The following is a 24,651-nucleotide window of genomic DNA, read 5'->3' on the forward strand; positions in this document are numbered from 1 at the left end:
CCTTGAAGACAGAGTTTGCATAAACTAAAGTTCCTTGAGTCTCTCCTATTGGTTGACAGCCTTTGGAGGAGAGTTGAGGGGGAGAGAGCAAGGAGGAAGAGAGAGAGCAGAGCTTGAGACTTCTGTCAGGGTGGGGGGTGCTGGCCACACCTCCCTAGGTAGATGTCACCAGCAGGCTCAGTAAAGGTGAGAGGACTCATGCTCTAGTTGGTGGTGGTTTTTTCCCAAAAAAGACAGCAGGGACACCTCCTGTCTGCCAAGGCCTAGAGGATGTAGCCCCTGCCTTCGGGGGAGTGTCCTGAGTTGGTAAGACAACCTTAAGTAAGTAATCCCGTGGTGAGTGGGTGCTTTCATGTTTGGGCTTGTTGCTTCAGTCTCCTTTCTCCCCCCCTCTCCCTTCTCTTTGGGTCCCCATTTGTGATGGTTTGATCCAGGCTTTCCCTGGTAACCAGATGTAACTAGGGAGGGGCTTGTCTCCCAGGTATTTCTCACCTGTTCTTTCCCCTCCCATGGGACAAGGAAGGATATGAGATAGGGAAATAGGAAGTTTCTTTTTCTTCTGTTTCCAGTGAGGGTGGGGAGCAGGAAGTTTTTGCTGCTCTCGGTCCCTTTATCGGGGCCACGCAGAAGACTGGAGAAAAGACGTGAGTGAGAGGGGGCTGGCTTTCTTCTGAGAGTAGTTGGTGGGATTGTATTGTACTGGTTTACTTGGAGGGTAGGTGGGGGTGTTTTTGTACCCACTGCTTTTGTTTTGTCTCTTTCTTGCCCCTGTTTCCCCCTTCCCTTTTCCCTCTGTGGGTGCAGATTGTATACATCTAATTGTGAACGTTTAGAAATACATATATATATATATATATATATATATATATATATATATATCCTGACTTAACTCAGTTTCTTTCAAGTTTTTTTTCCCTTTTTCCTTTTCCCTGCTTTGAGGAGCTGGACGAGAAGGGAGGGCAGCTCAGGGCTGGGAGGCCAGAACGAGACCAAGACACCGCTATTCTGTCCCTCCTGCTAATACAGCTCCTGTGTCATCCGAGCTCTCAGCGTGCTCAGCCCCGCTTTCCCAGCAGCTATGGAGCCCCCGTGTCACTCACGTTGCGGATGCACTCGGCGAGCAGGTGCTGCAGCGCACGGCGGATGGCGCTGCACTCGGCGATGATGCGCTCGCGGTGCGCGTCCCGCGTGCACGAGGAGTCCGCCAGCAGCGCCGCCCCACTCACGATGGCCTCCAGCCGCTGCTCCAGGGACGGCCGCAGCGTCTCCTCGTTCACCACCAGGGGATCCAGGGCCATTAAATTCTGGGAAAAATAAGGAGGACAGTTAAGAGAAGTCAGCTCAATTCAGTGACTGCATTATTTTTCACTTGCATGAGCTACAGTGACATCAGACTCCCTAGGCTTGCAACTGTCCCTTCCCACTGCAAGTATCCAACAAACTTCTGGCCGTGGCAGATTCTGTTTTCCCTGTGGGGCTGTGCGTAGAGAGGCTTTGTAGACAATCCCAAATTCTCTCTGCCGTTCAGATCTCACCAGTTTCTGAGCCAATTGTTCATTTTGTATGTATGGCCAGACTTTGCGAACGCAGATTTGGGCAGGGATGTTTTAGGTGAGGCTCAGCGTGCACAGAACTGGCCCCACCGTTTCAGTCCTGAGGTCCATCTGCCACGGCCGAGCGAGCTTGGACAGTGACAGTGAAGTCCTCGGGACTGTCACAGCCTCTGGTACTGACCGGGGCTGACCCTGCTGAGCACCTGAGATCTGACGGGATGGGATGGCAGGGAGGCTTTAACTGCCAGGGGATGGTCCCACTGAGACTCCAACTCAGGTCCTTGGGATTCAGAGTCGAGTGCTCCTCATGACACCACGGGACCACCCCCACTGTCCATATTATCAAGTCCTCAAACCACAGTCCAAGCTTTGTGTGAAAGAGGGGTTCAACACCCCCAAACTTCAGTCTTCCACAGAGCAGGAGAACCCCTGGATTTAACTCAAAACCAGCAGTGCAAGCTCACAGCTGAGAATGTTAGTTCAGATTACATGAGCAGTCTAATTCTGCTGATTTTTAGTCTAATACCATCCCTTGCTGTTACAGTCACTGCTGCCACCTTTAACAGGCAGAATATGTGCAAAGATAAAAGCAGTAGCTTTTCCATAACAATAGTTTTTTTTCAAAGGACCTATAGATGTGTCCTTTTGCTTTTCAGGAGATAGTGTAAAAACAAGAAACTCTTTCAGCTGGATAAAATTAGTAACATTTGTGTGCCAAACAAATAAAGGAGAGGTGATATTCTTATGAAATGTGAGAGTGTATTGGAGCTTCAGCATTTAAAGAAAATCAAACCATTAATTTTTAATGTGACTGAACATCTGGAACAGTGTCATTATGACTCTGATTCCCAGACTTATACTCCACCCATTCACCTGTTACATCCACAGGTCGTTCCAACATTTCAGAAGTATTAAACAAGAAGATTATGCCATATACCCTGAAGTGGAATTTAGGTCAGGTAAATCAGAACGTGTCTGTGCTTATCCACTATGGGCCACACTAACTCTATGCTGGAACATTTTTTTCTTAAACTTAGATTTCATATAACAATTGCAAGTACTGTCTAGCTCAGGCTAGAAATGAAAGTTTATCTTAGAACCCCATTAAAGGAAAGGGGACTTCAGTCACTTAAATATTTTCCTGTTGGTTTTATTAACATTCTCTTTACACATTAGGTATGATTTAGGGAAAGGAAGACTTTGTTCAGTCCTCCCATCTTTTCTGAAATATGAAATACTTGTTTGGAGACACATGAGAGATTCTCCAGGAAAACAAACAAGCAGACAAAAAACAAAAACAGAGAAAAATCAGATGTCATAATCTGAATACTTCCAAAGGAAACCACTGCAGGCTCTTTCTGCACTATTGTGTTGATCAGATGGAAGCTTGTATTTGCCAACACTCAGGACCAGTGTAGGTTTCTAAACATTCCAACCACACTACTGTTCTTTAGCCTTGAAGTCCTCCATTGCAGAGAAACACATTTTAGTTATTTAGGCACTAAATAACTCAGCACTTCAGCCCCTACACCGACTGTCTATAAACATGCATAAAATCAGTGGACAAGGAACATTCTTTAACAATCTCTGTAAGACTTTCTGAACCTGCAGTTCTAGGATTATCCACCACAGACCTGGACTACATGAACTGTGATCCTCAGTTTCCACAGGCAGTGACTAGCAAGGAAAAGTTCTACTCAATCTCTATCTGTATTCATATTTTCAGTGTTGAATTTTGGGAACTTCACAATACTGCAGAGCATCTCAAAAAAATGAGGGCAGTGCTACTGATGGTACAATTGGCTGTTATCTGTTCTGAGACACTGCAGAATTCTAGAACTAAGTTTGTGGATCTCTTCCAGGAAGTGAAAGGACAGACCACTAAAATGGTTTATGGGTCTGTGTCAGGTGTCCTGTGTATACAACCAGAGATTAAAAGTAGTAACTACGCATTTCCAACTTCCTGGATTTTCTCAAAACAATATTCACCTATCCAGACACACATAACAGTGAAAAGGAATTTATGTGTAAGCAGGAAGGAAAGAACTCCAGTATTTTGAAGATGAAAAACACAGCTATTTGTATATCCATAAAGCAACATAATAACCTAATTAATAAAATCCTAATTGAAAGATGTAAAAATAGGTTGGGCATGGAAATCTGAATTTTACATACAACTATGGAACCAAAGCCAAACTGGGATGGAATGGTTTGCCCACTCACAACAAGCAAGCAAAGCAAACAGGTAGTTCTCTGCTCTCATCCTCTTTTGCAGAAGTTGGAGCCAGTTGAGAACAACCCAACACTTACAAAAAAATCTGACTTTTGCCTTCTCTGAACAAGAGAGAAGAAAAGCTGAAATTTTGCCAGGGCCTGGTAAAAACACAAAGGCAATAAAGAGCACTTGGCCGGAATGAAGGAGCCCTACTCTTCTACTCTGAAGCATCTCTACATCCCCTGACCTCTCACTGGCAGTGGATGGAGCCAAACTGGCTCTCCCAGGCCACAGCACAGGAAGTCTTTTTGCTTCTGCAGGCAACTATTTGATTGCCAATATCTGGAGTCAGGCCCATGGGAGCAGCAGTCCAGCTCACAGCAGGAAGCAAATGCACCTGAGGACACTGTTCTGGAAGGGGAAGGCACTACAGTACCATTTGTTCCCAAGGATAACTCAGAGACACATTGAAACTGTTAGCATAGGGCACCCATTTTCTGCTCATTGCTTTCCTTTGCTGGGCTTCCTCACAACAGGGAGAGAATGGCTGGAGGCAAAGGAAAACTGCACCCACTTACCTGGAGGCAGGTTAAGTTACCACACACCTCAAACACAACAGGCATGGCAGCAAATTAGGGACAAGCAGTAAAGGAAATTGTAAAAAAGTGGAATGAAGTGCCATTGAGGACTCTGAGTGCAGGGTAAATTAATTCCTTTCAGCTGCCACCTCTCTAAGTAAGAAAATGCAACTTTAAAAGCAGAATCAAATAGTTCTCAGCAGTAGGGGATGTGGTTTCCTGCCTAACAAACATCAAAAAACTGCAGTATTCAGATCTTTGTTACTTCAGCTATATCCAGACACAGCAAAATTAAAAATTCAGCAGCTTCAACTTCCATAACTAGCAGATTAATATATATTTGTAAAACTGCATAAAACTAGTCACTAGTGTTTATTTACCTTTAAAAATTCGATATAATTAACTGGCACAGAAGGGAGAAGTTCACACTAATCTTATACATGAAGGACTCATTTATAATGATCTTCTGACAAGGGAAGGCCTTCTAAGGTACAGTCATTTCCAGAGGTCAGGACATTCATTTCTGATGTGGAGGAAGGTTTATTTGTGTCAGGGATTTGAAACTCTGCCTCCCTCAATGTGCACCTTCCCTGTCGAGCTCCTGTGACCCGAGTGAGCCCCTCAGAGCCAGGCTGTGTGTACAGTGTCCATCATCATGCAAAGCACACCTGCCAAGAGCAACACTCAAGTGTTACTCCAATAAAAAACAGCTTCTCTGATTGTGGAAGGCTAAAACACACCAGGGGGCTGCAGCCAATTAGCCCTTTAGCTGAAAAAATGACTGCCTTCAACTCCCAGATGAACCAGAGGCAGAAATGTCTTCCTTTGGGAGACAGTTTGTAAAAGGTTCACGCCAAGGTGGACCAACAGCAGTGGCAAAAATGCTACTGTGGTTCACCACTTAATAATCAAAAACATCTAGGTAATAATAAACAGGAAAATAATAAACAGGGTATTAAATAGGCAATAATAAACAGGAAAATAAACAGTTAAGACTCTGCCCACAGATTCAATTCTTCCAACAATTTCATCAATTATTTATAAGTAAATCCACACAGGACAGACTCACACAGACTCACAGACTATTCTGAGTTGGAAGGGACCCACAAGGATCATCGAGTCCAACTCTTAAACCAGTGGCCCACACAGGGGATTGAACCCACGACCTTGGCATTATTACAACCAAGTTTTAACCAGCAGACCAATGAGGAGACACCAGACATGCAACAAAGAGGCTCACAGTCTTGCTTTAAGAGCCTAAACAGTGGTCAGCTACCTGAGCTCTTCAGTGAGCATTTCGAAAGAGTGATTAGATCCCTATTTAGTCCCCCATTGGTCATCTGGTGCATGAAAAAAGAGGGACCATGGGTATCCTGAAAAGGTCTGGACTGATTTACAGCCTTTGACATCATTAAGGAGCACAGATCAGATGAATACGCTGACAGAGTCAGGGATGCAAGACCTGGATCACTGAGTGAGGAATGTCTTGACATTCCGAAGATGCAAGAGCAGTGAAAGGCAGGAGATAACCCACACCCACACCCTCTGCACAGATCGTAATATGCAATTAAATTTTAAAGTTGCATTTTGTGTTTGTTTATAAATGGCATGGTAGTTATTTGGAGCCTTTAAGAGGAATTGCTGAGATTCTCCTGATTTAAGAGTTAGCTGCTCTAATTTTACTGGTGGTTTCCTCACCTATGAATCTTTAATAACTTTCCCACTGCCAGCACTGGCAAAGGAAGAATGACATTGCAAAACATCCAGATAGGAGATTGTGGGGCAAGCTCCATGATACATTTCCACTCTATAAACATTTAATGAGATTTGTTCCCAACAGACTATTTACTACATCAATCTATTTCATGGCACTGTATCTGCAACAAGAAGATGGAGCAAAGGTTATTTCAGGTCCTTAGCCAACAGAACTTTCTGTAAAGACAGAAAAGCACAACCATCTAATTCGTAAAATCATTTTAAGATAAATGCTCTATAAATTTTGCTTTATCTAACTCAGCTTCAATTCCCATTTGTGCTGCTTAGGTAAAAATACATTTAAAACACCATAAACAAATAGCTTTTTAAAACAGTCAGACTTCTACGTTCTTGTGTTTCCAAATAAAAAACAAATTCAATACAAAATACAATTTTTTCCATTCTGCGATTATCACAAACCTCAAATTTTAGAACAATAATGTATTTTATTACATTTTAAAAATCACTCCAATGGTACTGCTCATATACTGTCAAGAAGAATTTATCTGTGGTCAGAAAATGCAACCCCTTCACCATATTTTTTAAAAGAAATTTCTAAGCAAACCTGGTAAATAATAGCTCTCATTTAAAGTATACATTTGTCATTCAGAGTCTCATTGGAACAAATCATGTATTACTCTCAAATGTTTCTTTTCTTTCTTCTATTTATTAAGAAAATAGATTAGAAATACAATTTCAAAACCCATTGTGAGGAGTAAGGAGGGCTGATGGGTAATGTGCTCTTGTAGCCTGTTCCTTCAGGGGGAAAAGACCTGTCAGATTCAACTCCCAGCATGACTGAGAGGTCTGTTCTGATCAATAAACTGCCACCACAAAATTTGTGTGATATTCCAGGGTACTTCTTTAATCTTCCATTGAAAATCTTAGGGCAAGTCTATTACCATCAGTCATTTCTCCTGAAAATGTATCAACAATATTGGAGTCCTGAGACTGAGATTTGCTAAGCCCAAGAATTTCCAATGAAAAACACACCTATTTGCAAACGTGGTTAGAAGCATTTACTCCTCGTGTTGATCTGGGCCTACATCAGTTACCCCAGGTGAGGATCATGGTCAGGAATCTCATCTACAGGAGATATTCTACCATTTTTGGCAGGAAGTGGAAAATGACACTGGTAAGAGCCAGAGCAGCCATGAGAAAAAGGGGAAGCTCCACACAAAAGTTTAGGATGAGGCCAGGAGCAGAGAAGGAGGGACAGGACAGGACAGGACAGGATCCCATTGGCCTTCTTGGCCACCTGGGCACACTCTTGGCTCCTGTTGAGCTTCCTGTCAGTCAGTCCCCCCAGGTCCCTCTGCCTGGCACATGTGCCACTGAGACCAGCTGAGCTCACAGATAATCCCATCTCCAGTCATGGTTGATCTAAGAGGCCCAGTGCAGAGACACTTCCCCAGGGGGCTGTCCCAGAAGGACATCCTTCCATGTCTTTCTTATACCTGATTCTCAATAAAATTTGCTTAAATAATGGGAGTAGAAATGCAGAATTTATGAAAGCAATGTGGAGACTCACAGATTCTCAGCTGTGGATTGTTCCAGCTAAACATGGTGAGTGGACAAGACTTCGAATGGAAAATTTTAAAACTACACAGTTAAGCATTGGTTACAGTACTTCACTAAGAAGGGGGAAAAAAGGGAAAACAAAGCCCAGTTCTTTATCACACATGCTATATCTAAGGTTTGGCAGCACAGTATACCAGGCAGCCAGCTATTGTTCCCTGAGCACTGCCATGAGCACAGCTCGTGGTGTCTTGGGCATCTCTGTGGGTACAAATCAAACAGCCACAGTCTGCACCAGCTGCAGGCAGCACCAGCTTCACACAAAGTGCACTGCAGTGCCCCAGCCCAGGATGAGGCCAGGAGCAGAGGAAGAGCTGCCTTTCTCCAAGTATTTGCTTAAATAATGGGAGTAGAAAAGCAGAATTTGTGAAAGCATATTGGTTATGTCACTTTATTTAATGATAAGCAAAAGATGAGGTTTGTAGATTGTTCAATTACATAAATTCCAGAATGATCCCAATGACACCTTTCAGAGAAAAGGACTCCAGCTTGCCTGGCACTGGCTCCAACGCAGTGAGGGCAGCAGTGACCACTGCCAGCTGCTAATCACTAATTAGCAAGCTACACTCAGGGCTTCTGCCTGGTTACCCAGGGCCTGTCTGCCTCCAGCAGCAGCAACACACTCAGAACTGACTGTTCAAATATTGAACATACTCAACACTTAATCCCCAGATCTTTGGAAGGAAGTGATCCCTTCTCAATGACACAATTTCCAGTGATACTATTCAGACTCAGACTAAGCAGAGCACCAATTTCTAATGCCTTTAGGCCCATCATTTATGTTATAAATAGTTATTAAAAAGTAATAAGCCATTTTTCCACAAGCACTGTAGTCTCACAGGTTTACATACCTCAAGCTCATCAAGTGCACTTCCAAGGGTGGCTGCACGAGATGTGGGTTGCTCCATTTTATTTCCAACTCCTTGGGAAGCATTAGAAATTGCATTGAGAGCATTCTGTATTTCATTGCAAATTGAATCCTTGCTGGCTGTCAGGGATGCAACATCTGAATGTTCCAAACAAGCTGAACATATTGAATGTAGGAAAGAGGAATTTTCCTTCAGGGATGCACGTGCTGCAGCAATTTCATCTCGCTGATTGCTGGATTTCAAATCCTGTCAGCAAAAGAACATGCTGTTTATTTCTAAAAGCACTTCAAAACCCACATGCAATGTGTAAACAAATTTTTTTTTCTATCTCTGCTCTGTTTAAGGAAACATCAAGTTAAATTCATCAAAGACTGTGAAAATGGACTGTAACAGTACTTACAATTGAACCATCTTTATCTCATGAGAAATGAACAAAATCTGTGTAGAACAGCCACAATTTTTATTGTGTGTTACAACCAGCACCATGAACTGTCCATGTCCTGCCTCTTTTTAAGCAGTTTTCCTCTGAGAAAACTGGCCTGGGAATCAGCTGTCTGTCCTCCCAAACAGGTCTTTTTTCAAAAGCAACAGAGAAGGACAGAGGTGCAGACAGAGTTAGCAAGGCATTGTCTAATTGCTGCAGCTAAACAAATTCTGTGTTTTCTTCCCTGCCCCACCAGCCTCAGTCCGGAGCACACTGCAGAGAGGAACAGCAGGTCAGGGAAGAGAATCCTGCATTCCTGGGGGATAGGAAGCATGGCACACATGGAAATTAAACAGGTGCTTGGGAGAAGCCATCTCTGGAGTACCACAGCCTGTTTCTCCTCTTTCCCTGCTGGGTACACACTTAGAGCACTGGGGGATCTCACCATGCTCATCTTGTTCCTCCCCTCCCTCCCCACATCTCCTCAGAACCCCCACTGTGTGGGCTGCTGTGGGGAGGTTTCCCACTGATTGTAGGAAAGACAAACGAGCCCCCACTTCCTGAAGCCCCTCAGCACACCCTCATGATCAGTGAAGCAAGGACATGACAAGGAGTGAAGGTGAAACAGGAGCAATTTCATGAGGGAGAGCACTCACTTATATAGGGCAGCGGAGAGAAGCTTCCAGAAAAAGGGGGGGGTTCCTCGATCCCCACTGGACAATTAAAGGATCCAGAAACGCACCAATCAGAACGTGGGAATAACAACCAATAGGAGAATGCACTTAATGACCAATAAGAAACCAGATACAACAGCCAATAAGGAAGCACGATGGACAAAAGGGCGGGAAAATGCCCTGGGGGGTTATGGGAAGAAGGAACTGGGAGGGGGAATGACTAAGGGAGAAGTACAATAGGAGGCCATAACAGCTTTATTTAAACTGCAGCATAACTGAAAAACACCCTTAAACAGCCATACTATTATTCTTTGTGCCATTCCTTGGCACAATGTCCTTTAGTCCTGTATTATCATCATAGATCCACCTCAGAACAGCCCTATTATTGTCCCATTGGGCAGCGTCCTCTTGCTGTAGAATCACAGAATCATAGAATGGATTGGGTTGGAAAAGACCTCCGAGATCATCAAGTCCAACCCTTGGTCCAACTCCAGTCCCTTTACCAGATCATGGCACTCAGTGCCACGGCCAATCTCAGGTTAAAAACCTCCAGGGATGGGGAATCCACCCCCTCTCTGGGCAGCCCATTCCAATGCCTGAGCACTCTCTCTGCAAAGAAGTTTTTTCTGCTCTCCAACTTCAATTTCCCCTGGCAGAGCTTGAGCCCATCGTGCCCCCTTGTCCTTTGCTGAGTGCCTGGGAGAAGAGACCAACCCCCACCTGGCCTGAACTTCCCTTCAGGGAGTTCCAGACAGTGCTGAGGTCACCTGTGGGTCCTTATAGTAAATCCATCTCCTAAAGTAACTTTTCCACTGATTATATCCCTGGTGATCTCCCACACTGCTGCCTCCTGCCAGCCCAGACACGAGGGGCACACAGCCTGGCACAGCTGCCAAGGCAAATTTAACCACTTCCAGGAATCAAGCCTGGGAGCTGTTATTGGGAAAGCTGAAAGTTACGGACTTTGGGACAACCAGACTGTCAACATCAGGATTGTAAGGAACCTCCTACTCCACCCTGTTTTATTCTCCCAATCTCCTTCTGCACCTTTGTCCTTTGGAAAAACACTTGCAAAAATTTCTTGTGTGAAGGAGATAGTTAAATTTCAGAGGAAAATAAAAAAGGAAGGGAAAATAGCACATCAGAGCCTGTGGCACCAGCTTCAAATGATGAGAAGAGGCACAATGAAGAATGAACAACAAAATGCACACAAAACTTCTCACAGCCTACCCTAAAGCAAGCTGAGATCTAATTATTTTCCTTAGCATTGCATTGGGCTCTATATGCATTATTTACAAAAGCATCACAGTATCCACTTCTCACTGCATAAAGTTTGTAAGTTTATGGCTGAAGAAAAGAGCATTTGATACTAAATGAACCAGTCCTATGTTTTTAAAATCTCATTTACTCCAGGATACACATTGGACATAGGATTGCATCTCACTTCCTCGGGCTAACTTGGAAATCTCAGACAGACAGTAGAAAAAACAAACAAAAAACCAAAAACAAATGAGGAGAGAGATGGAGCCTTAAACAGAGGCAGACAATGGTCTAACCAGCTGATCATCTGAATCAGAAAACTGAGTTTTCTTTAGAGTATTAACACATATTTTTACATTTTTAATGAGCCAATATATAAATGAATCACCACTGTCCAAGGATACTGTGTTCAAATCCAAACACTGCTGCACCTGTAACCCCAGTAAAGCATCTGCAGTTTTTCCAGGGCACTGGAATTTTTCACCAAAACGTGTTACTTTTAAACACAGGCTCTTGTTGTAAATAGTGAATCCATCTTTCCTACAGTCACATTTCAGAGTCATGGCACTGGTAAATTCACCTGTGAAGAGCCTCACATTTGTTCAGTAACATGTTTAAAATTTTAAAAAAAGCTCAGGTCTCCCCCTACTTTGTTGTTCAGGTCTGAGCCTTGGGCAGCCCCAACAGAGGCTGTAGGGCCATTGTTCCTTTCCATCTTGAAGAAGAATTAATTCCTTGGGTTTTTTCATGTGAAAAGGAAAAAAAAGTTTATAATCTTAAACTGATCTTCACAAATGGCCAAAAAATAGCTAAAAATGAGTAATGTCTCTATCAAACTTTTGCATATCTGGATTATCAGAACAATGCAACTAGCTCTTTGAAGAAGGAAGTTGGTCTCTACAAACATCTGCAATTCATCCAGTTACTTCACTGAACTTTAGGCTTGTTTATTTTTTATTTTCATAGTTTATTACTTTCCTCTTACTCCAAATTCTTTTTAGATTAGCAGACTATGTCTAGTGTTCTGACATGTTTTTCCACACTGAGTCAGACAGAATCATAGAATCGACTGGGTTTGAAAAGACCTCTGAGATCATCAAGTCCAACCCTTGGTCCAACTCCAGTCCCTTTACCAGATCATGGCACTCAGTGCCACGGCCAAGCTCAGTTGAAAAACCTCCAGGGATGGGGAATCCACCCCCTCTCTGGGCAGCCCATTCCAATCCCTGAGCACTCTCTCTGCAAAGAATTTCTTTCTTTCCAACTTCAATTTCCCCTGGCAGAGCTTGAGCCCATCGTGCCCCCTTGTCCTATTGCTGAGTGCCTGGGAGAAGAGACCAACCCCCACCTGGCCAGAACTTCCCTTCAGGCAGTTCCAGACAGTGCTGAGGTCACCTCTGAGCCTCCTCTTCTCCAGGCTAACAACCCCAATTTACTATTTGCTAGAAATTTATTGTTCACATGAGGAAGATACACTTTCTTTTGATGGCTTTGTTGCAAGAGTGCAACTACTCCTGGATATTCCGTGTCTCACACTTGGGCAACTTCTAGTCCAGTTACTGATGACAGAGCAATTCCTTTGCTGTCACTGCTGTATCTGCTGCTTCAGGATCTGGTCCCTGCACTCCAAACCCCACTGCTAACTTTCAGTCTCCCAGATGAAGCAGTAGATTTGGAAAGGTAGCAAAGCAATTTTTCCCTGTAAAAATTAATATATTACCTCACAAAGGTTTTATCCTAGCTCAGTTATAGCCACATTTTTCATCAACGAGCTTGCCTAGAACTAGAGCAGGAACCATCCATCAGGGAGAGGGCTCAGGAGTGAGGAACCTCCAGGAGGGCTTATCTGGTGTCAAAGAGGATGGTAACAAAGATGAGAGGAGGTGAGGGAAAAGAGAGTGAGGAATTCAGCAGAAATACAGATTAATTTAAAGAGAGAAAAACAGGGAACGGGGGACATACAGCACAAAAGTGAGAGTGGGAAAGTGTCAGGAAGATTAAGATGAAGGAATAATGGAGGGAAAGGAGTTGGCAATGTCCCAACCTCACAGAGTCCCAGGCACCTGCAAGCAGGACAGGCAGTGCAGAGACATTCAGAAGTAGGGCAGCTGCAGCCTACAGTCCTCTCATGGAATTTAATAAGGAAAGCAGCAATTTTTCCTTTGTTAACATTTCTACCTAAGGAATATTTTCTCTTTATGCTGCTGTCAAATACAGTTAAAAATGTTCAGAAGTCCAGTGTTTTCATGGCATAATTTTCTTTTCCTACCTAAACCTGCTTGGTTTTCAGCACTTGGCTTTCATTATGGCTTGGAGAGAGATCTCTTTGCAGAAAGCTGAAGAGGTGGTAGGTGTAACCATTTGTTTCAAAGGCCTGTTTTATCTGCCAGTCATAGCTTGACCAGGCTGTTTAAAATTCCATTTTACACTTTAAGCCAAATAATCTGCTGGTTCACATCCACCCTTGAGAGAAAAGAGTTCAGAGAATGACACGTATTTCCAGCAGTCGAGATAATTTATAATTTAATATAAAACTTCATATTAGAGCAGCCTGTCACAGTTTTCAATAGACAAGAATTTGTGCAAATGCACCTACAAATACAAGGCAAACAGTGCAGATCCTGCAGACAAAGCAGGCTGTTCAAAAGAGATGCCAAAGTAGGACCTGACTTCTTTCACAGGAGTAAAGACACCTGAAAACTGGCACTTGTGAGAAACAACAGGTTAAAACTATTCTGTAAACATTTTTACAATAAACCCAAAGTAAAATACATCCAGCAAAACTCAATACTGTAATGATTTCAAAGGCAGGGAAAATATAAAGACCAACATTCATGTAGAGTGCAGTGCACAGACAAAGGCAGCTAAAGCTCTCAGAAAATGTTTGGACCTGGATTTTTTTCAGTGGAAGTTGACTCACTGAAAAATGTGGCAGAATGGCACTTACCCACAATTATTTATTTCTACGATTTTAAACTCTCATAGTAACACACATGATCATTTTTGACTTGCTTTTTTGAGGTTTTAAAATTAAAAGGATTTGGAGCTATTTATTAGATTGAAAATTTGTTTCATCCTCTGATTTCATGGTGCTCAGATACTTAGAAATAACTTAGTAAGACCGTTAGTGCTGGAGGATCATGTTCTGCACAGTCCATGAGCTCTGCCCCTGATACACAGACAACAAACAAACAGATCTCTTACATTGGCCTGTTCTGGTTTAGCCTTCTTTTGATACAAGCAAGCATGTCAAACATATTCCACCTGCCACAGGAGTTCAGGATCTCCCTCTCCAAAGAACCAGCTCAAGTGCCTCAAGGTACAAGTTTCTGCTCATCCTGAACAAAGCACAGTTCAATATTCCTGGATTTAATATCTTAGTATGAAAGATGGAAAATCATCAACAACAAACAGGTACAGGACTCATATCAGCCAGCCTGTTCCAGCCATTATTTTCTCACAGATTACATACTCAATAAATATTCATGGCCCTGGCTTTTATTCTTCTGTCAAACTCCAGATAGAGTATAACTTTTTTTAACACTAATCATAAATACTTCTCAAATATTTAAAATAATCTAGTTTCCTTTTTTCTAATTAAAAAAATCCAAAACTAAACCAAGCTGAATCAATCAAGTCACTCAATGACAGCCTCACACACTCTCTCAAGATGCACACAATTCAAACACTGCAGGGAATATTAAGTTTCTGTAACTTGAAGACACGTCCAATTGACATGCAAAAAGAGTGGCACTCAAGCAAATGGCACTGAAGTGCTAATCCATCAAAACAAGCTTATTAGCATTACCAATTTCAGAAATGTTAACAGTAGGTTTTGTTTTTGCTGTTCAGCTTAAACTGTAAAATGAGCTGATTCCAAGTATTTATCATGGACAATCCTCTCTTTTGTTTTTGTTGGGGTTTAGTTCCTTTGTATATCAATTTAAGTTTTTTAATTTTGTTTTCTGCATAGGTTGCAAATGCTTCCAGGACAGCAACTCGGAGCAAGAAAGAAACTGCCATAAGCCCTTGAGCTCTGTACTGAATGTTAATGCATTTATATGTGATAGATTTAATACAGAACTGAGAATAAATGACTTGCAGCAGCTGCACTCTGGACCCATAAATCGCTGTGAGTACTACAAAATCCATACAGAGGAAGAACAACTGTATAATTTACAGCATCAGAATCTGACAAGGAATGCTGCAAACACACAACTTGATTTCTTCCTTTTAACATTCCTATCAAAATTAGAAACTACCCTTGCATAGATTCTATTTAGATGAGGGATTTAATTCACCTTCCCTGCTCAATGCACACCCCCAACTAATTCTTACCACTGTAAACTAAGTCAAAAACCATACACACCAGGAGAGTTTAATGACACAAATGTGAAACAAGATAATGATTAGCACATTATATCTCACATAGTGCATGCCTTGATAGGATCAGCAAAAGACAGCACTGTGAGATTTTTGATCCTACACACCAGGCCTCTGCCACACAAACCCACAAGAGGCAAAGCTCAGTGCAAAGGTTTACACAGCTGGGGTTTGCTCAGGATGCAAATTTGCTGATGACACCAAGTTGGGAGGGAGTGTCGACCTGCTGGAAGGCAGGAGGGCTCTGCAGAGGGATCTGGAGGGACTGGAGAGATGGGCTGATTGCAATGGGATGAAGTTGAACAAGACCAAGTGCAGGTCCTGCCCTTTGGCCACACCAACCCCCTGCAGCGCTCCAGGCTGGGCACAGAGTGGCTGGAGAGCAGCCAGGCAGAGGGACCTGGGGGGACTGAGGGACAGGAAGCTCAACAGGAGCCAACAGTGTGCCCAGGTGGCCAAGAAGGCCAATGGGATCCTGGCCTGGATCCAAACTAGCGTGGCCAGCAGGCCCAGGGCAGTGACCCTTCCCCTGGACTCTGCATTGGGGAGGCCACACCTTGAGGGTTGTGTTCAGTTCTGGGCCCCTCAGTTCAGGAAAGAGATTGAGGGGCTGGAGCGGGGCCAGAGAAGAGCAGCGAGGCTGGAGAAGGGACTGGAGCACAAGTGCTGTGGGGAGAGGCTGAGGGAGCTGGGGGTGTTTAGCCTGGAGAAGAGGAGGCTCAGAGATGACCTCAGCACTGTCTGGAACTCCCTGAAGGGAAGTTCTGACCAGGTGGGGGTTGGTCTCTTCTCCCAGGCACTCAGCAATAGGACAAGGGGGCACGGGGTCAAGCTCTGCCAGGGGAAATGGAAGTTGGAGAGCAGAAAAAAATTCTTTGCAGAGAGAGTGCTCAGGCATTGGAATGGGCTGCCCAGAGAGGGGGTGGATTCCCCATCCCTGGAGGTTTTTAAAGTGAGATTGGCCGTGGCACTGAGTGCCATGATCTGGTAAAGGGACTGGAGTTGGACCAAGGGTTGGACTTGATGATCTCGGAGGTCTTTTCCAACCCAATCCATTCTATGATTCTGTGATTCTGTGATCCCTACCCACAGCACTGACAACCACCATGGCACACTCCCCTACTCCAGCTGCTACTTGAGAGAATCCTGCACTTGCCCTCACAGTGACCAGCCCCAGAGCATGGCCCAACACACTATAAAAATAGGAGGTTTAACACAGTAGCTATAAAAACAGGATATACCGTAACCAGTATCTAAAAGCTGCAGAATGTCTTTCATTTATGGCAAAAGTTCAAAGTTTTGCATCCCAAAGTCACAAGCCCACCCAGGAGATACATGTGACTCTCTATTTGTGAACACCAAGGAACTGATTTTTAAAGTATGAATCAGATCTGAATCTTTCACTAGCGAGGAAGTACCTCTAATCAACCTGTGGATTCAATTCAGAAAATTAAAACAACTTCTGATTGTTTTCTGACAACAGATATTTGTTAAAACAAAACAAAACAAACAAACAGACAGCCTGTAATAGCATCTTTACTATCACAAATGATCTCAAAATCCATGGAACCAAAGGGAAGGTGTAACAAACAGCTCATTCAATGCTGAGATCAGCATGGAAGTGCACTGCCTAGCACATCTACTGCCTTAGGAGACTCCTGTCTGTTAACAGTACCTTAAACTCCCTTTTTAATTTATATGTCAGTTACCAACTTTTGCAGTTGAAATGACTCAACTTTTACAGCTGAAATGACTCAGCAGGACATGATGTGTTCCTGGTCTCACAGCCAGTGACAGCCAACCCCACAGTGCATTTTTTATACAGCAGTGAAGGTGGTAAATGCTGTTTTCTTGAACCCTAAATAAGTAAGTAATAAGGTGTCCAGCTCCCATGAAAACACACAACTGAAGTGAACTGACCTAAGACATTTCATTGTGATTTGTGTTGCAGAAAGTCAGAAAAGTTGTGGCACACAATTTCCATTTTTCTAAGCTGAAACCTAATCTATCCCTAGATCTCTAACCTGTCAGAGGTTCAGCCATATGAAAGCCCATCAGGCTGGTCAGAATTCAGCCCTACCCCTGCACCAGACACACAACACCACAAAACAAAACAGGAACCCTCTTTGTAAGTACATGGTATTACCTGGTGTGGATCTCTGGGTTCAGCACAATTAATGACTCTCATTAACACAATTAAAAAGCAGTGGAAAGCAGCCACAGTTTAAAGCACATGAGGGAGAATTTGATGAGGAATCCCCTGACACTGTGGAACTGGCATTTGTACCTTAACCAAAGGGTCCTTTAATGGACCACGTTGCACTGTGTCTCCTAAAGGACAAAATAGGAACCCACAACTGGTAAGTTGTCACCAGAAACAACCCAATCTCTGCTTCACTTTGCTAAAATCTCCCCACTAACAGCCCACAGTGCTCCTGCCCTGAAAGAAAGAACTGCTGAACATCTTGGAGCCTCACACAGCAGGGGCAGCAGCTTGGACAGACATCCCTCACCTGCTCACAGGCTGAATTCCCTACTTTTTTAACTCATCTAAAAGAAATGGAAACCTCTAAGTGCCTTTCCTTATACTCATAATTTGTCCTTATAATTCAGTATTTTCGCTAGAAGAGGAAAATTTCTGTAAATGGCTAAAAATTAACACAATTAGTGGGGTTGTTTTCCTCATTTTTGTCCTTTTTTAATTATAGTAACAATAGGGAAGAATACTGATTAATCAGAACACAGAGAGATTCATCTAATTAAACTGCTTGAGCAGTTTTTGAGTTCACAGGTTTTGTTTTAATATAGTTTTCCTCTGTGGTATCCAATTCTTGCTTTGAAGCAACTTACTCTTTTTCTTATAAAGCCCTCAGGAAAATAAGCTTTAATAGAATACATTAATTTCTATGACCAGTGTTTTTACACAAATGATAAGGAGCTTCTACTAATAAGGTTATGCAAAACCTCTCATGGTTAAAGGCTAACTCCCCATATTCTGAAAATCTGACAGACCAAGAGGAAGACATTTTCATATATCTCTCCTCTACCCTCTCTCCAAGTAGAACTTCCAATTCCAGTAAGTCTGGAGAAACTTCATAAAGAAAAAATAAACCACAAACTGCAGGTGAGATACAAAGTGTGAAAAATAAATTGGCTTACTCTGCATTGGTTTGTGTAACATTTGCCATTATAAAACTCCTGCTTTCAGCTGTTCACAATTTTGACAAATGAATAGGTTGGGCTAAAACTTCTCCCATCAGGTATCTGAGGAGGGCTGTTTGTTTCTGGTTATTTGATGTTTTGGTTGTTTACAGAAAAGATGGGTTCAGGCACTCTCAACCTAAGGGCTAAGGAAAGCCATTCATACCCATCAATACAGCCTGAGCAGCATTTTCTGCAGAAAACACAGTATTTGCATTTCTTTGAAAAACTGAATTAAAATTTGCTTCCTTTACTCTCATGGAAAGCTGCAACAATAAATATGAAGTACAAAACATTATAGTATAATGGCCAGGGCACTTTCTTCAGAGAGAAGAAACCTCAGGATTCATGGTCCTGGGATTCTGCTCTGGGAAAGGAGCCCCATCGTGTAAATGCCACGGTGCACGAGATGAGGGAGCAGGAATGGTATCCCCAGATCTTCCCTATTTTTGTCACACTGAAAATATTTTTTATCCTTAACTCTGTGTGACAAACTCAATGGGAAAAAGCAATTTTCACTAAATTGGTTTTTAAAACTCTTCTTTAAGCAAGTAAGTTATTCCTCCCTACCAATTACAGGACATGTTATTGAAGCAATCACATACTATTCTTCCAGTCAGTCACTCAGTGCAAAGCTTGGCCATTTAGCACAGAATAAAAGCAAAACTCTACAGAATTAAAGCAATTACCTGTAATTGCCATGCTAGCCTGATGGTTTGCTGCCTATAGACTCTTCTATTTTTATAATTTGTATCCACCAAAGACTCCACACTGCTGTGTTTGTTGATTTTCATCACACAGTACATAAATAAGGGATTCCCTCCAGTCCTCACATATTCTTGAGAACAAGAGAGACTGTGTGTCAGAGTCTGTGTCCCAATCACATTGGAGGAAGCAAATATGAGGGGGAAAACACATGTAGATAAGGGAATAAGGAGGAAGAAAATATGGATGAGAAAGGAGAGAGCAGGAACACTAATTGAAGGGAAAAGGTGTGAACAGCCTGAAGTCAACATGCAGAAGTAACAGCAGATGGAGCAGAGCAGTACAGAGGTCATCAGGAAGTCCCTCCTGACCAGGGGGGGGGAATGGATTTCAACATCCCTGAGAGCTCCTCAGGGTATGTGGTTTGACAGGGAAGCACAGCAGTCCCTCCTGACAGGGGGGAAATGGATTCCGACATCCCTGAGAGCTCCTCAGGGCATGTGGTTGGACAGGGAACCATAGCAGTCCCTCCTGACAAAGAGGGGAATGGATTCCAACATCCCTGAGAGCTCCTCGGGGCATGTGGTTGGACAGGGAACCATAGCAGTCCCTCCTGACAAAGGGGGGAATGGATTCCAACATCCCTGAGAGCTCTGGTTTGACAGGGAAGCACAGCAGTCCCTCCTGAGAAAGAGGGGAATGGATTCCAACATTCCAGAGAGCTCCTCAGGGCACGTGGCTTGGCAGGGAAGCACAGCAGTCCCTCCTGACAAGGCAGGAATGGATTCCAACATCCCAAGTGTCACAAACACCTCAGCCTCTCTGCCCCTTGCCTTCCTCTGCCCCAGACTCCTTTTTTCCCTCCACCTGTGTGTAAAGGAATAACAGACATTCCTCTGGGAGCAGAGTGAGCACCCATCACTGAACCCACTCCCAGAGACACAGACCAGTATTTTAGATTTCATCTCAAATCAGTCTGTCCAACACTGTGTTCTGTATGTCCAAACCGTCAAGCTGAAACCAACCCGACACATGCAGGCTTGAAATACTCATTTTTTTCACATTTCATGCAGAAACTTAACTTCATGTGCCCAGCAAGTGCTGAACAGTTCAGCATCAGGACCTTGGGCCCCCATGTGCTTCTCACCAGCAGTCGCTCCTCTGAGATGAATCCTGTGCTAAAAATGAACCTACAGTTTTCCATTACCTTTGGAAAAAATGTGAATAAAATACCATCAAACATCAACAGACTCTTATTTTTCTGTATCTTTTTTTTTGAGAGTTGACTTAGGCATTTCTTCCACTGACTAGCTAAGTATTGCCCAATTAATTTAAATTTAATTACTTTCATCTCATCACAGTACCAGTCTTTTGCTTGCAGCACACTCACGAATTCCAAGATTTACAAGTATCCATAGAGCTTTTCATTTATAATTCTGGAGGAGTGGTGTAATTTCCCAGGTTGCTGAGACATATCATCTTATAATTTAAGGACTGTGAATTCCATTTATATAAAAACTGCAGCAGAGTTCTTTTGTCTTGGAAAGTTTATTTAACATGAAAATAACCTTTCTGAAATCTTTCCTTTCTTCTAGATCATTCTTGTGATATATTAACGCAGCATTAAAACTTTTTCACAAGACAATACCTCACTGTTAAAAAGATAAATCATGCTCAATGACTATCTAATCAATTTACTTTTTAGATTATTATTAGAACGTCATTTCTGAAAAGTGAACAGAATTTTTAACAAGTGTAATCCTTCAGAGACCTGATCTTCAAAACTGAGAAGCAGAACTGCCACCTGAAAGGGAACAAATCTTTTGGATTTCATTGTGATAGTCAAATTTTGCACAATATTGAAGATGTGATTCTTGCTTAGGGATCAAGTCCCAGCATTTCCAACATAAAGTTCTTTCAGCATGAATGTGGAGTGCAGTTGTGTATTTTGAAAGTGAGTGCCACGGGTGTCCTCTGATGCCTGAAAAGTCTGTAAGAAAGACTCCAAACCAAATTTTGGTAGGAGGTAAGAGGGTAGTGACATTAATGAGCACCCAGGCTCACCCAGGAATACATCGACAAGCTCTAATTTCCATGGCTTTTATAATATGATCCATCCAATCATTACCTTACACATCTCCAGTTCAACCTTTTTTCTGCCGCGGTCCCACCCCTGTTCCACCCCTCAGGATTTGAGTCTGGGGTGGGTGAGACCTTCTCTTCACCAGTCCTTCTCTTCCTCAGGCTGCTGGAGTTCTTCCAATGTTCTGACTTCTGGGTCACTCTGCCCTGTGTTTGCCTCCTTCTGATATTCTTGAAAAAAACACTAAACAGCCAAGGAATTTGAGCTCTCTGTTCTGGGACAGGGGTAGCAATAGAAAGACATTAAACTCAAGCTGCTAGAAATATTAACACACTAGATCTACTTTTGCTACAGCTACAGTGTTCCTAAAATCTATAAAATGTGAAAATCAAACAATCAAAAATCCTTTCTGCATCACCTCCCTGCAATGGATTTGGAGTGTGTGACCACACAGAGCTCAACTGCAGAGTCAGAGACAGAGAAGGGGGAAAGGATGTCCCTTCCTCTGCTGGACAACTGTCCATGGAGTGCAGAGCAGCAGAGCCTCAGCATCCAGGCCCTGCTGTCCCTGCCTCTGCTCCTGGCACTGCAGGGACAGCTCGTGCCATGCACAGGTACAACAAACTACCTGGGAAGGAGGAAGGGAAGCGGGAGCAGAGGGATACACCCCTTCAGCCACAGATTCTGCTGTTAGTTCTCTTAAGTACAACCAGCCCAGGGGGGGAAATGAATGGAACAGCAGGCAGCAGGACTGCAGCAATCTTTGGAAGGCTTCCTAAATGTACATGACATTCCCAGGACGTCCATAACGGTGGTGGTAATAATGATAATAATGATAATACTAATAATTAACTATATAGATAGAAAAGATAGATAAGATAGATAGATAAGATAGATAGCTAAGCTGGCTAGATAGATAAGATAGATGGATAGATAAGATAGATAGATCTCGTTGCTTTTAACCAGTACAGAAATGGAAAGAATTGCAGCTGGCACAGGAGCCACCCAATGGAGAGCCCAACAGTGTCCCAAACAGAACAGTGTCCCAAACAGAACAGTGTCCCAAACAGAACAGTGTCCCAAAGAGAGCAGTGGCCCAAACAGAGCAGCAGCCACCTGGAGCACTGGCAGCCCCCAGAGTGTTTGGGGGCTCCAAACAGGCCATCTGGACCGTGAGCTCACCCCACAGCCTGTGATACTCAGTGAGGAAGGTTCTACACATGCAGTCCCACAGCACCTTGGCAACCAGGTTCCTCCAAAGCTAAATAATCCTTCCCTTCAACCATTTTTCACACCAATCAAGTATCAGTAAAAAACTACTCCTGTCTCATTCTAAGCAGCCATGTATTTCCTGGGTTTGGGGTTCTTTCCGTGTTGGGGTTTTTCTGGTGAGTTTTTTGTGAGTTAGTTTGATGTTTTACTGTTATTTTGGTTTGGGGTTGGGTTGTTTGGTTATTTTTTTACGAACCATCCTCTGAAACCAAGAAATCTGTATCAAAATTGCCCAAGCCTTCAAAGTAATTTTAATGCTCTTCATCCAATTTCTCTCTAAAGATTTGGGACCAAACTGGAAATTGTATTAGGAAACTAGCATAGAAATTATTCTCTTGTTAAAGTGGTAACAGCAACAAGAACAACAACAAAAAGCCACTCCAAAAAGCTATTTAACAAGCATATATACCTGCATTCTGTACTTACACCACCCACACAGCAGCTGTGGCATGTCTGTTATTAACTATTTTTCCTGCTTTTTAGACAACTCTGCTTCTAACTAAGACAAAAATAATTTGTCCTTGTTAAGCAGTCACAGAATGACAACTTCTAGATTTAAAATTAGTCTCATCAATCACTTCAGCACAGAAAAATGTCCCAAATGCAAAACATTTGAAATTCTTCTGAGCACTCTATTGAACAGCTAACCCTGAAAACTCAGGTTTGTGGAAGTCACTGAAATGTGTTCACATCTGTTGCTGATTCAGCCTGTTAATGCCACAGTAAGAGTAGGAAACTGCCAAAAATCCAACCACATTATAATAGTTACCCTGGAAAAGAATTTTGTTAATTATAGTCTCCTCAGATAATCAAGAAGAAAGCAATTTAAAACCTCTATGATTTTTTCTATCAAAACAAAATTCTTTCTATAGCATTTGGATGTTGCATTCAGTGGGAACTACAATGCAAGGAAAATTCCTGATCCTTCATGACCATTTACAGTAATTACACAACTACCAAAACCTAAATATACATTTTATCTGAAAACGAAGTTTCAGTAAATTGTGAAAAAAAAAATGGTATAAATGAATATTTTTGCCAGAAAAAAAGCAACCAGTATGAGAAAACTACACAGCCAACTAGTAATGTTTTATAAGGTAAGGGAAACAAACTTGCATTATCTCCACAATTCTCCTCTCATGAGAAGAGGGTTCCAGACTGAAGGAGAAGCACAGAACCCTTCTGTGCATCTGGAACCCAGACAGAAACAATGCCTGCCCAGGTCCATGTTTCCCCAGCCTTTCACTTCTCAACATTCTTTCCTGCTATAAAACAGGGAGGGAAAAAAGGAAAAAAATAAAGAACTTCAAGAGATAAATCAATAAGTTTTAGCTACTTGTGACATACAAAGAAAAATTGCTTAAAAATGTAGTATTTTGCTTCCTAAAGAGAACTAAACCAAAAGATGAATGTTATTACTGTCCTGCTCTTTATAAAGGCTCCTTATCAATGCACAGTCCAAGGTACTGCCCTGTGGGTCCCTGTCAGGCTCAGCCTCAGTTCCTACACACAGGGCACCAATCCAGGAGAAAGTGAAGAGGGTGCCTAAGCTTTTAATCATTGAGCTGGAAACAACACCAGCCACAGCACGACCTTCAAATGAGGAATAATTTATCCTCAAAGAATTGACCCAAACTTTACTGTTAGGTCAAGTAATAATTTATTCTGAAGTTTCTCTCCAGGGAGAGGTACAGAATTTCCCAAGAGCTTATCTATCCATCCATCCATCTATCCATCCATCCATCAACACTGGGACAAACTGTTCCAAAGCCATTAATACTAATTCTTTTTTCTACAAGGAACATTTTTTACAAATACCTTCTTCAAGATAACAAAGCAACCTGATTCATGAGAGACTTTGTGCTTCCTCACTACTGATGTCATTCTCTTATTACTCAGGTTCTGATCTAGCAAAGGACTTCATAAATCTGTCTGAAAACATGAGTGACATCATCAGCCTCTGTGGGACTAGAGACATAGTTTCCATTGTATTTGAAATAATTGCTATGTGGGCATTGGTAGCCTAATAAACAGACTGACATGACTGTCAGCAGGACAGAGATCAACTGTTAAGTGTCATCTCTAATCATCAGGGGAAAGT

General features: G+C 42.6%; 1 protein-coding gene across 1 annotated transcript in view; it reads right to left on the reverse strand.

The window, feature by feature from the left end:
• Nucleotides 1–1,016: 1,016 nt before the first annotated feature.
• Nucleotides 1,017–24,651, reverse strand: part of LOC139675770 (catenin alpha-3-like) — a 90,807-nt gene continuing 67,172 nt past the window's right edge. The window contains exons 7-8 of the mRNA XM_071563848.1: nt 8,531–8,794; nt 1,017–1,304 (exon numbers count right to left, since the gene is read on the reverse strand). Of these exons, the coding sequence (XP_071419949.1) occupies nt 1,077–1,304; nt 8,531–8,794 (492 nt within the window). The 3' untranslated portion in view covers nt 1,017–1,076. The remainder of the gene's footprint in view (nt 1,305–8,530; nt 8,795–24,651) is intronic.

This window comes from Pithys albifrons, chromosome 9, assembly GCF_047495875.1.
Source record: "Pithys albifrons albifrons isolate INPA30051 chromosome 9, PitAlb_v1, whole genome shotgun sequence".
Classification (NCBI taxonomy): domain Eukaryota; kingdom Metazoa; phylum Chordata; class Aves; order Passeriformes; family Thamnophilidae; genus Pithys; species Pithys albifrons.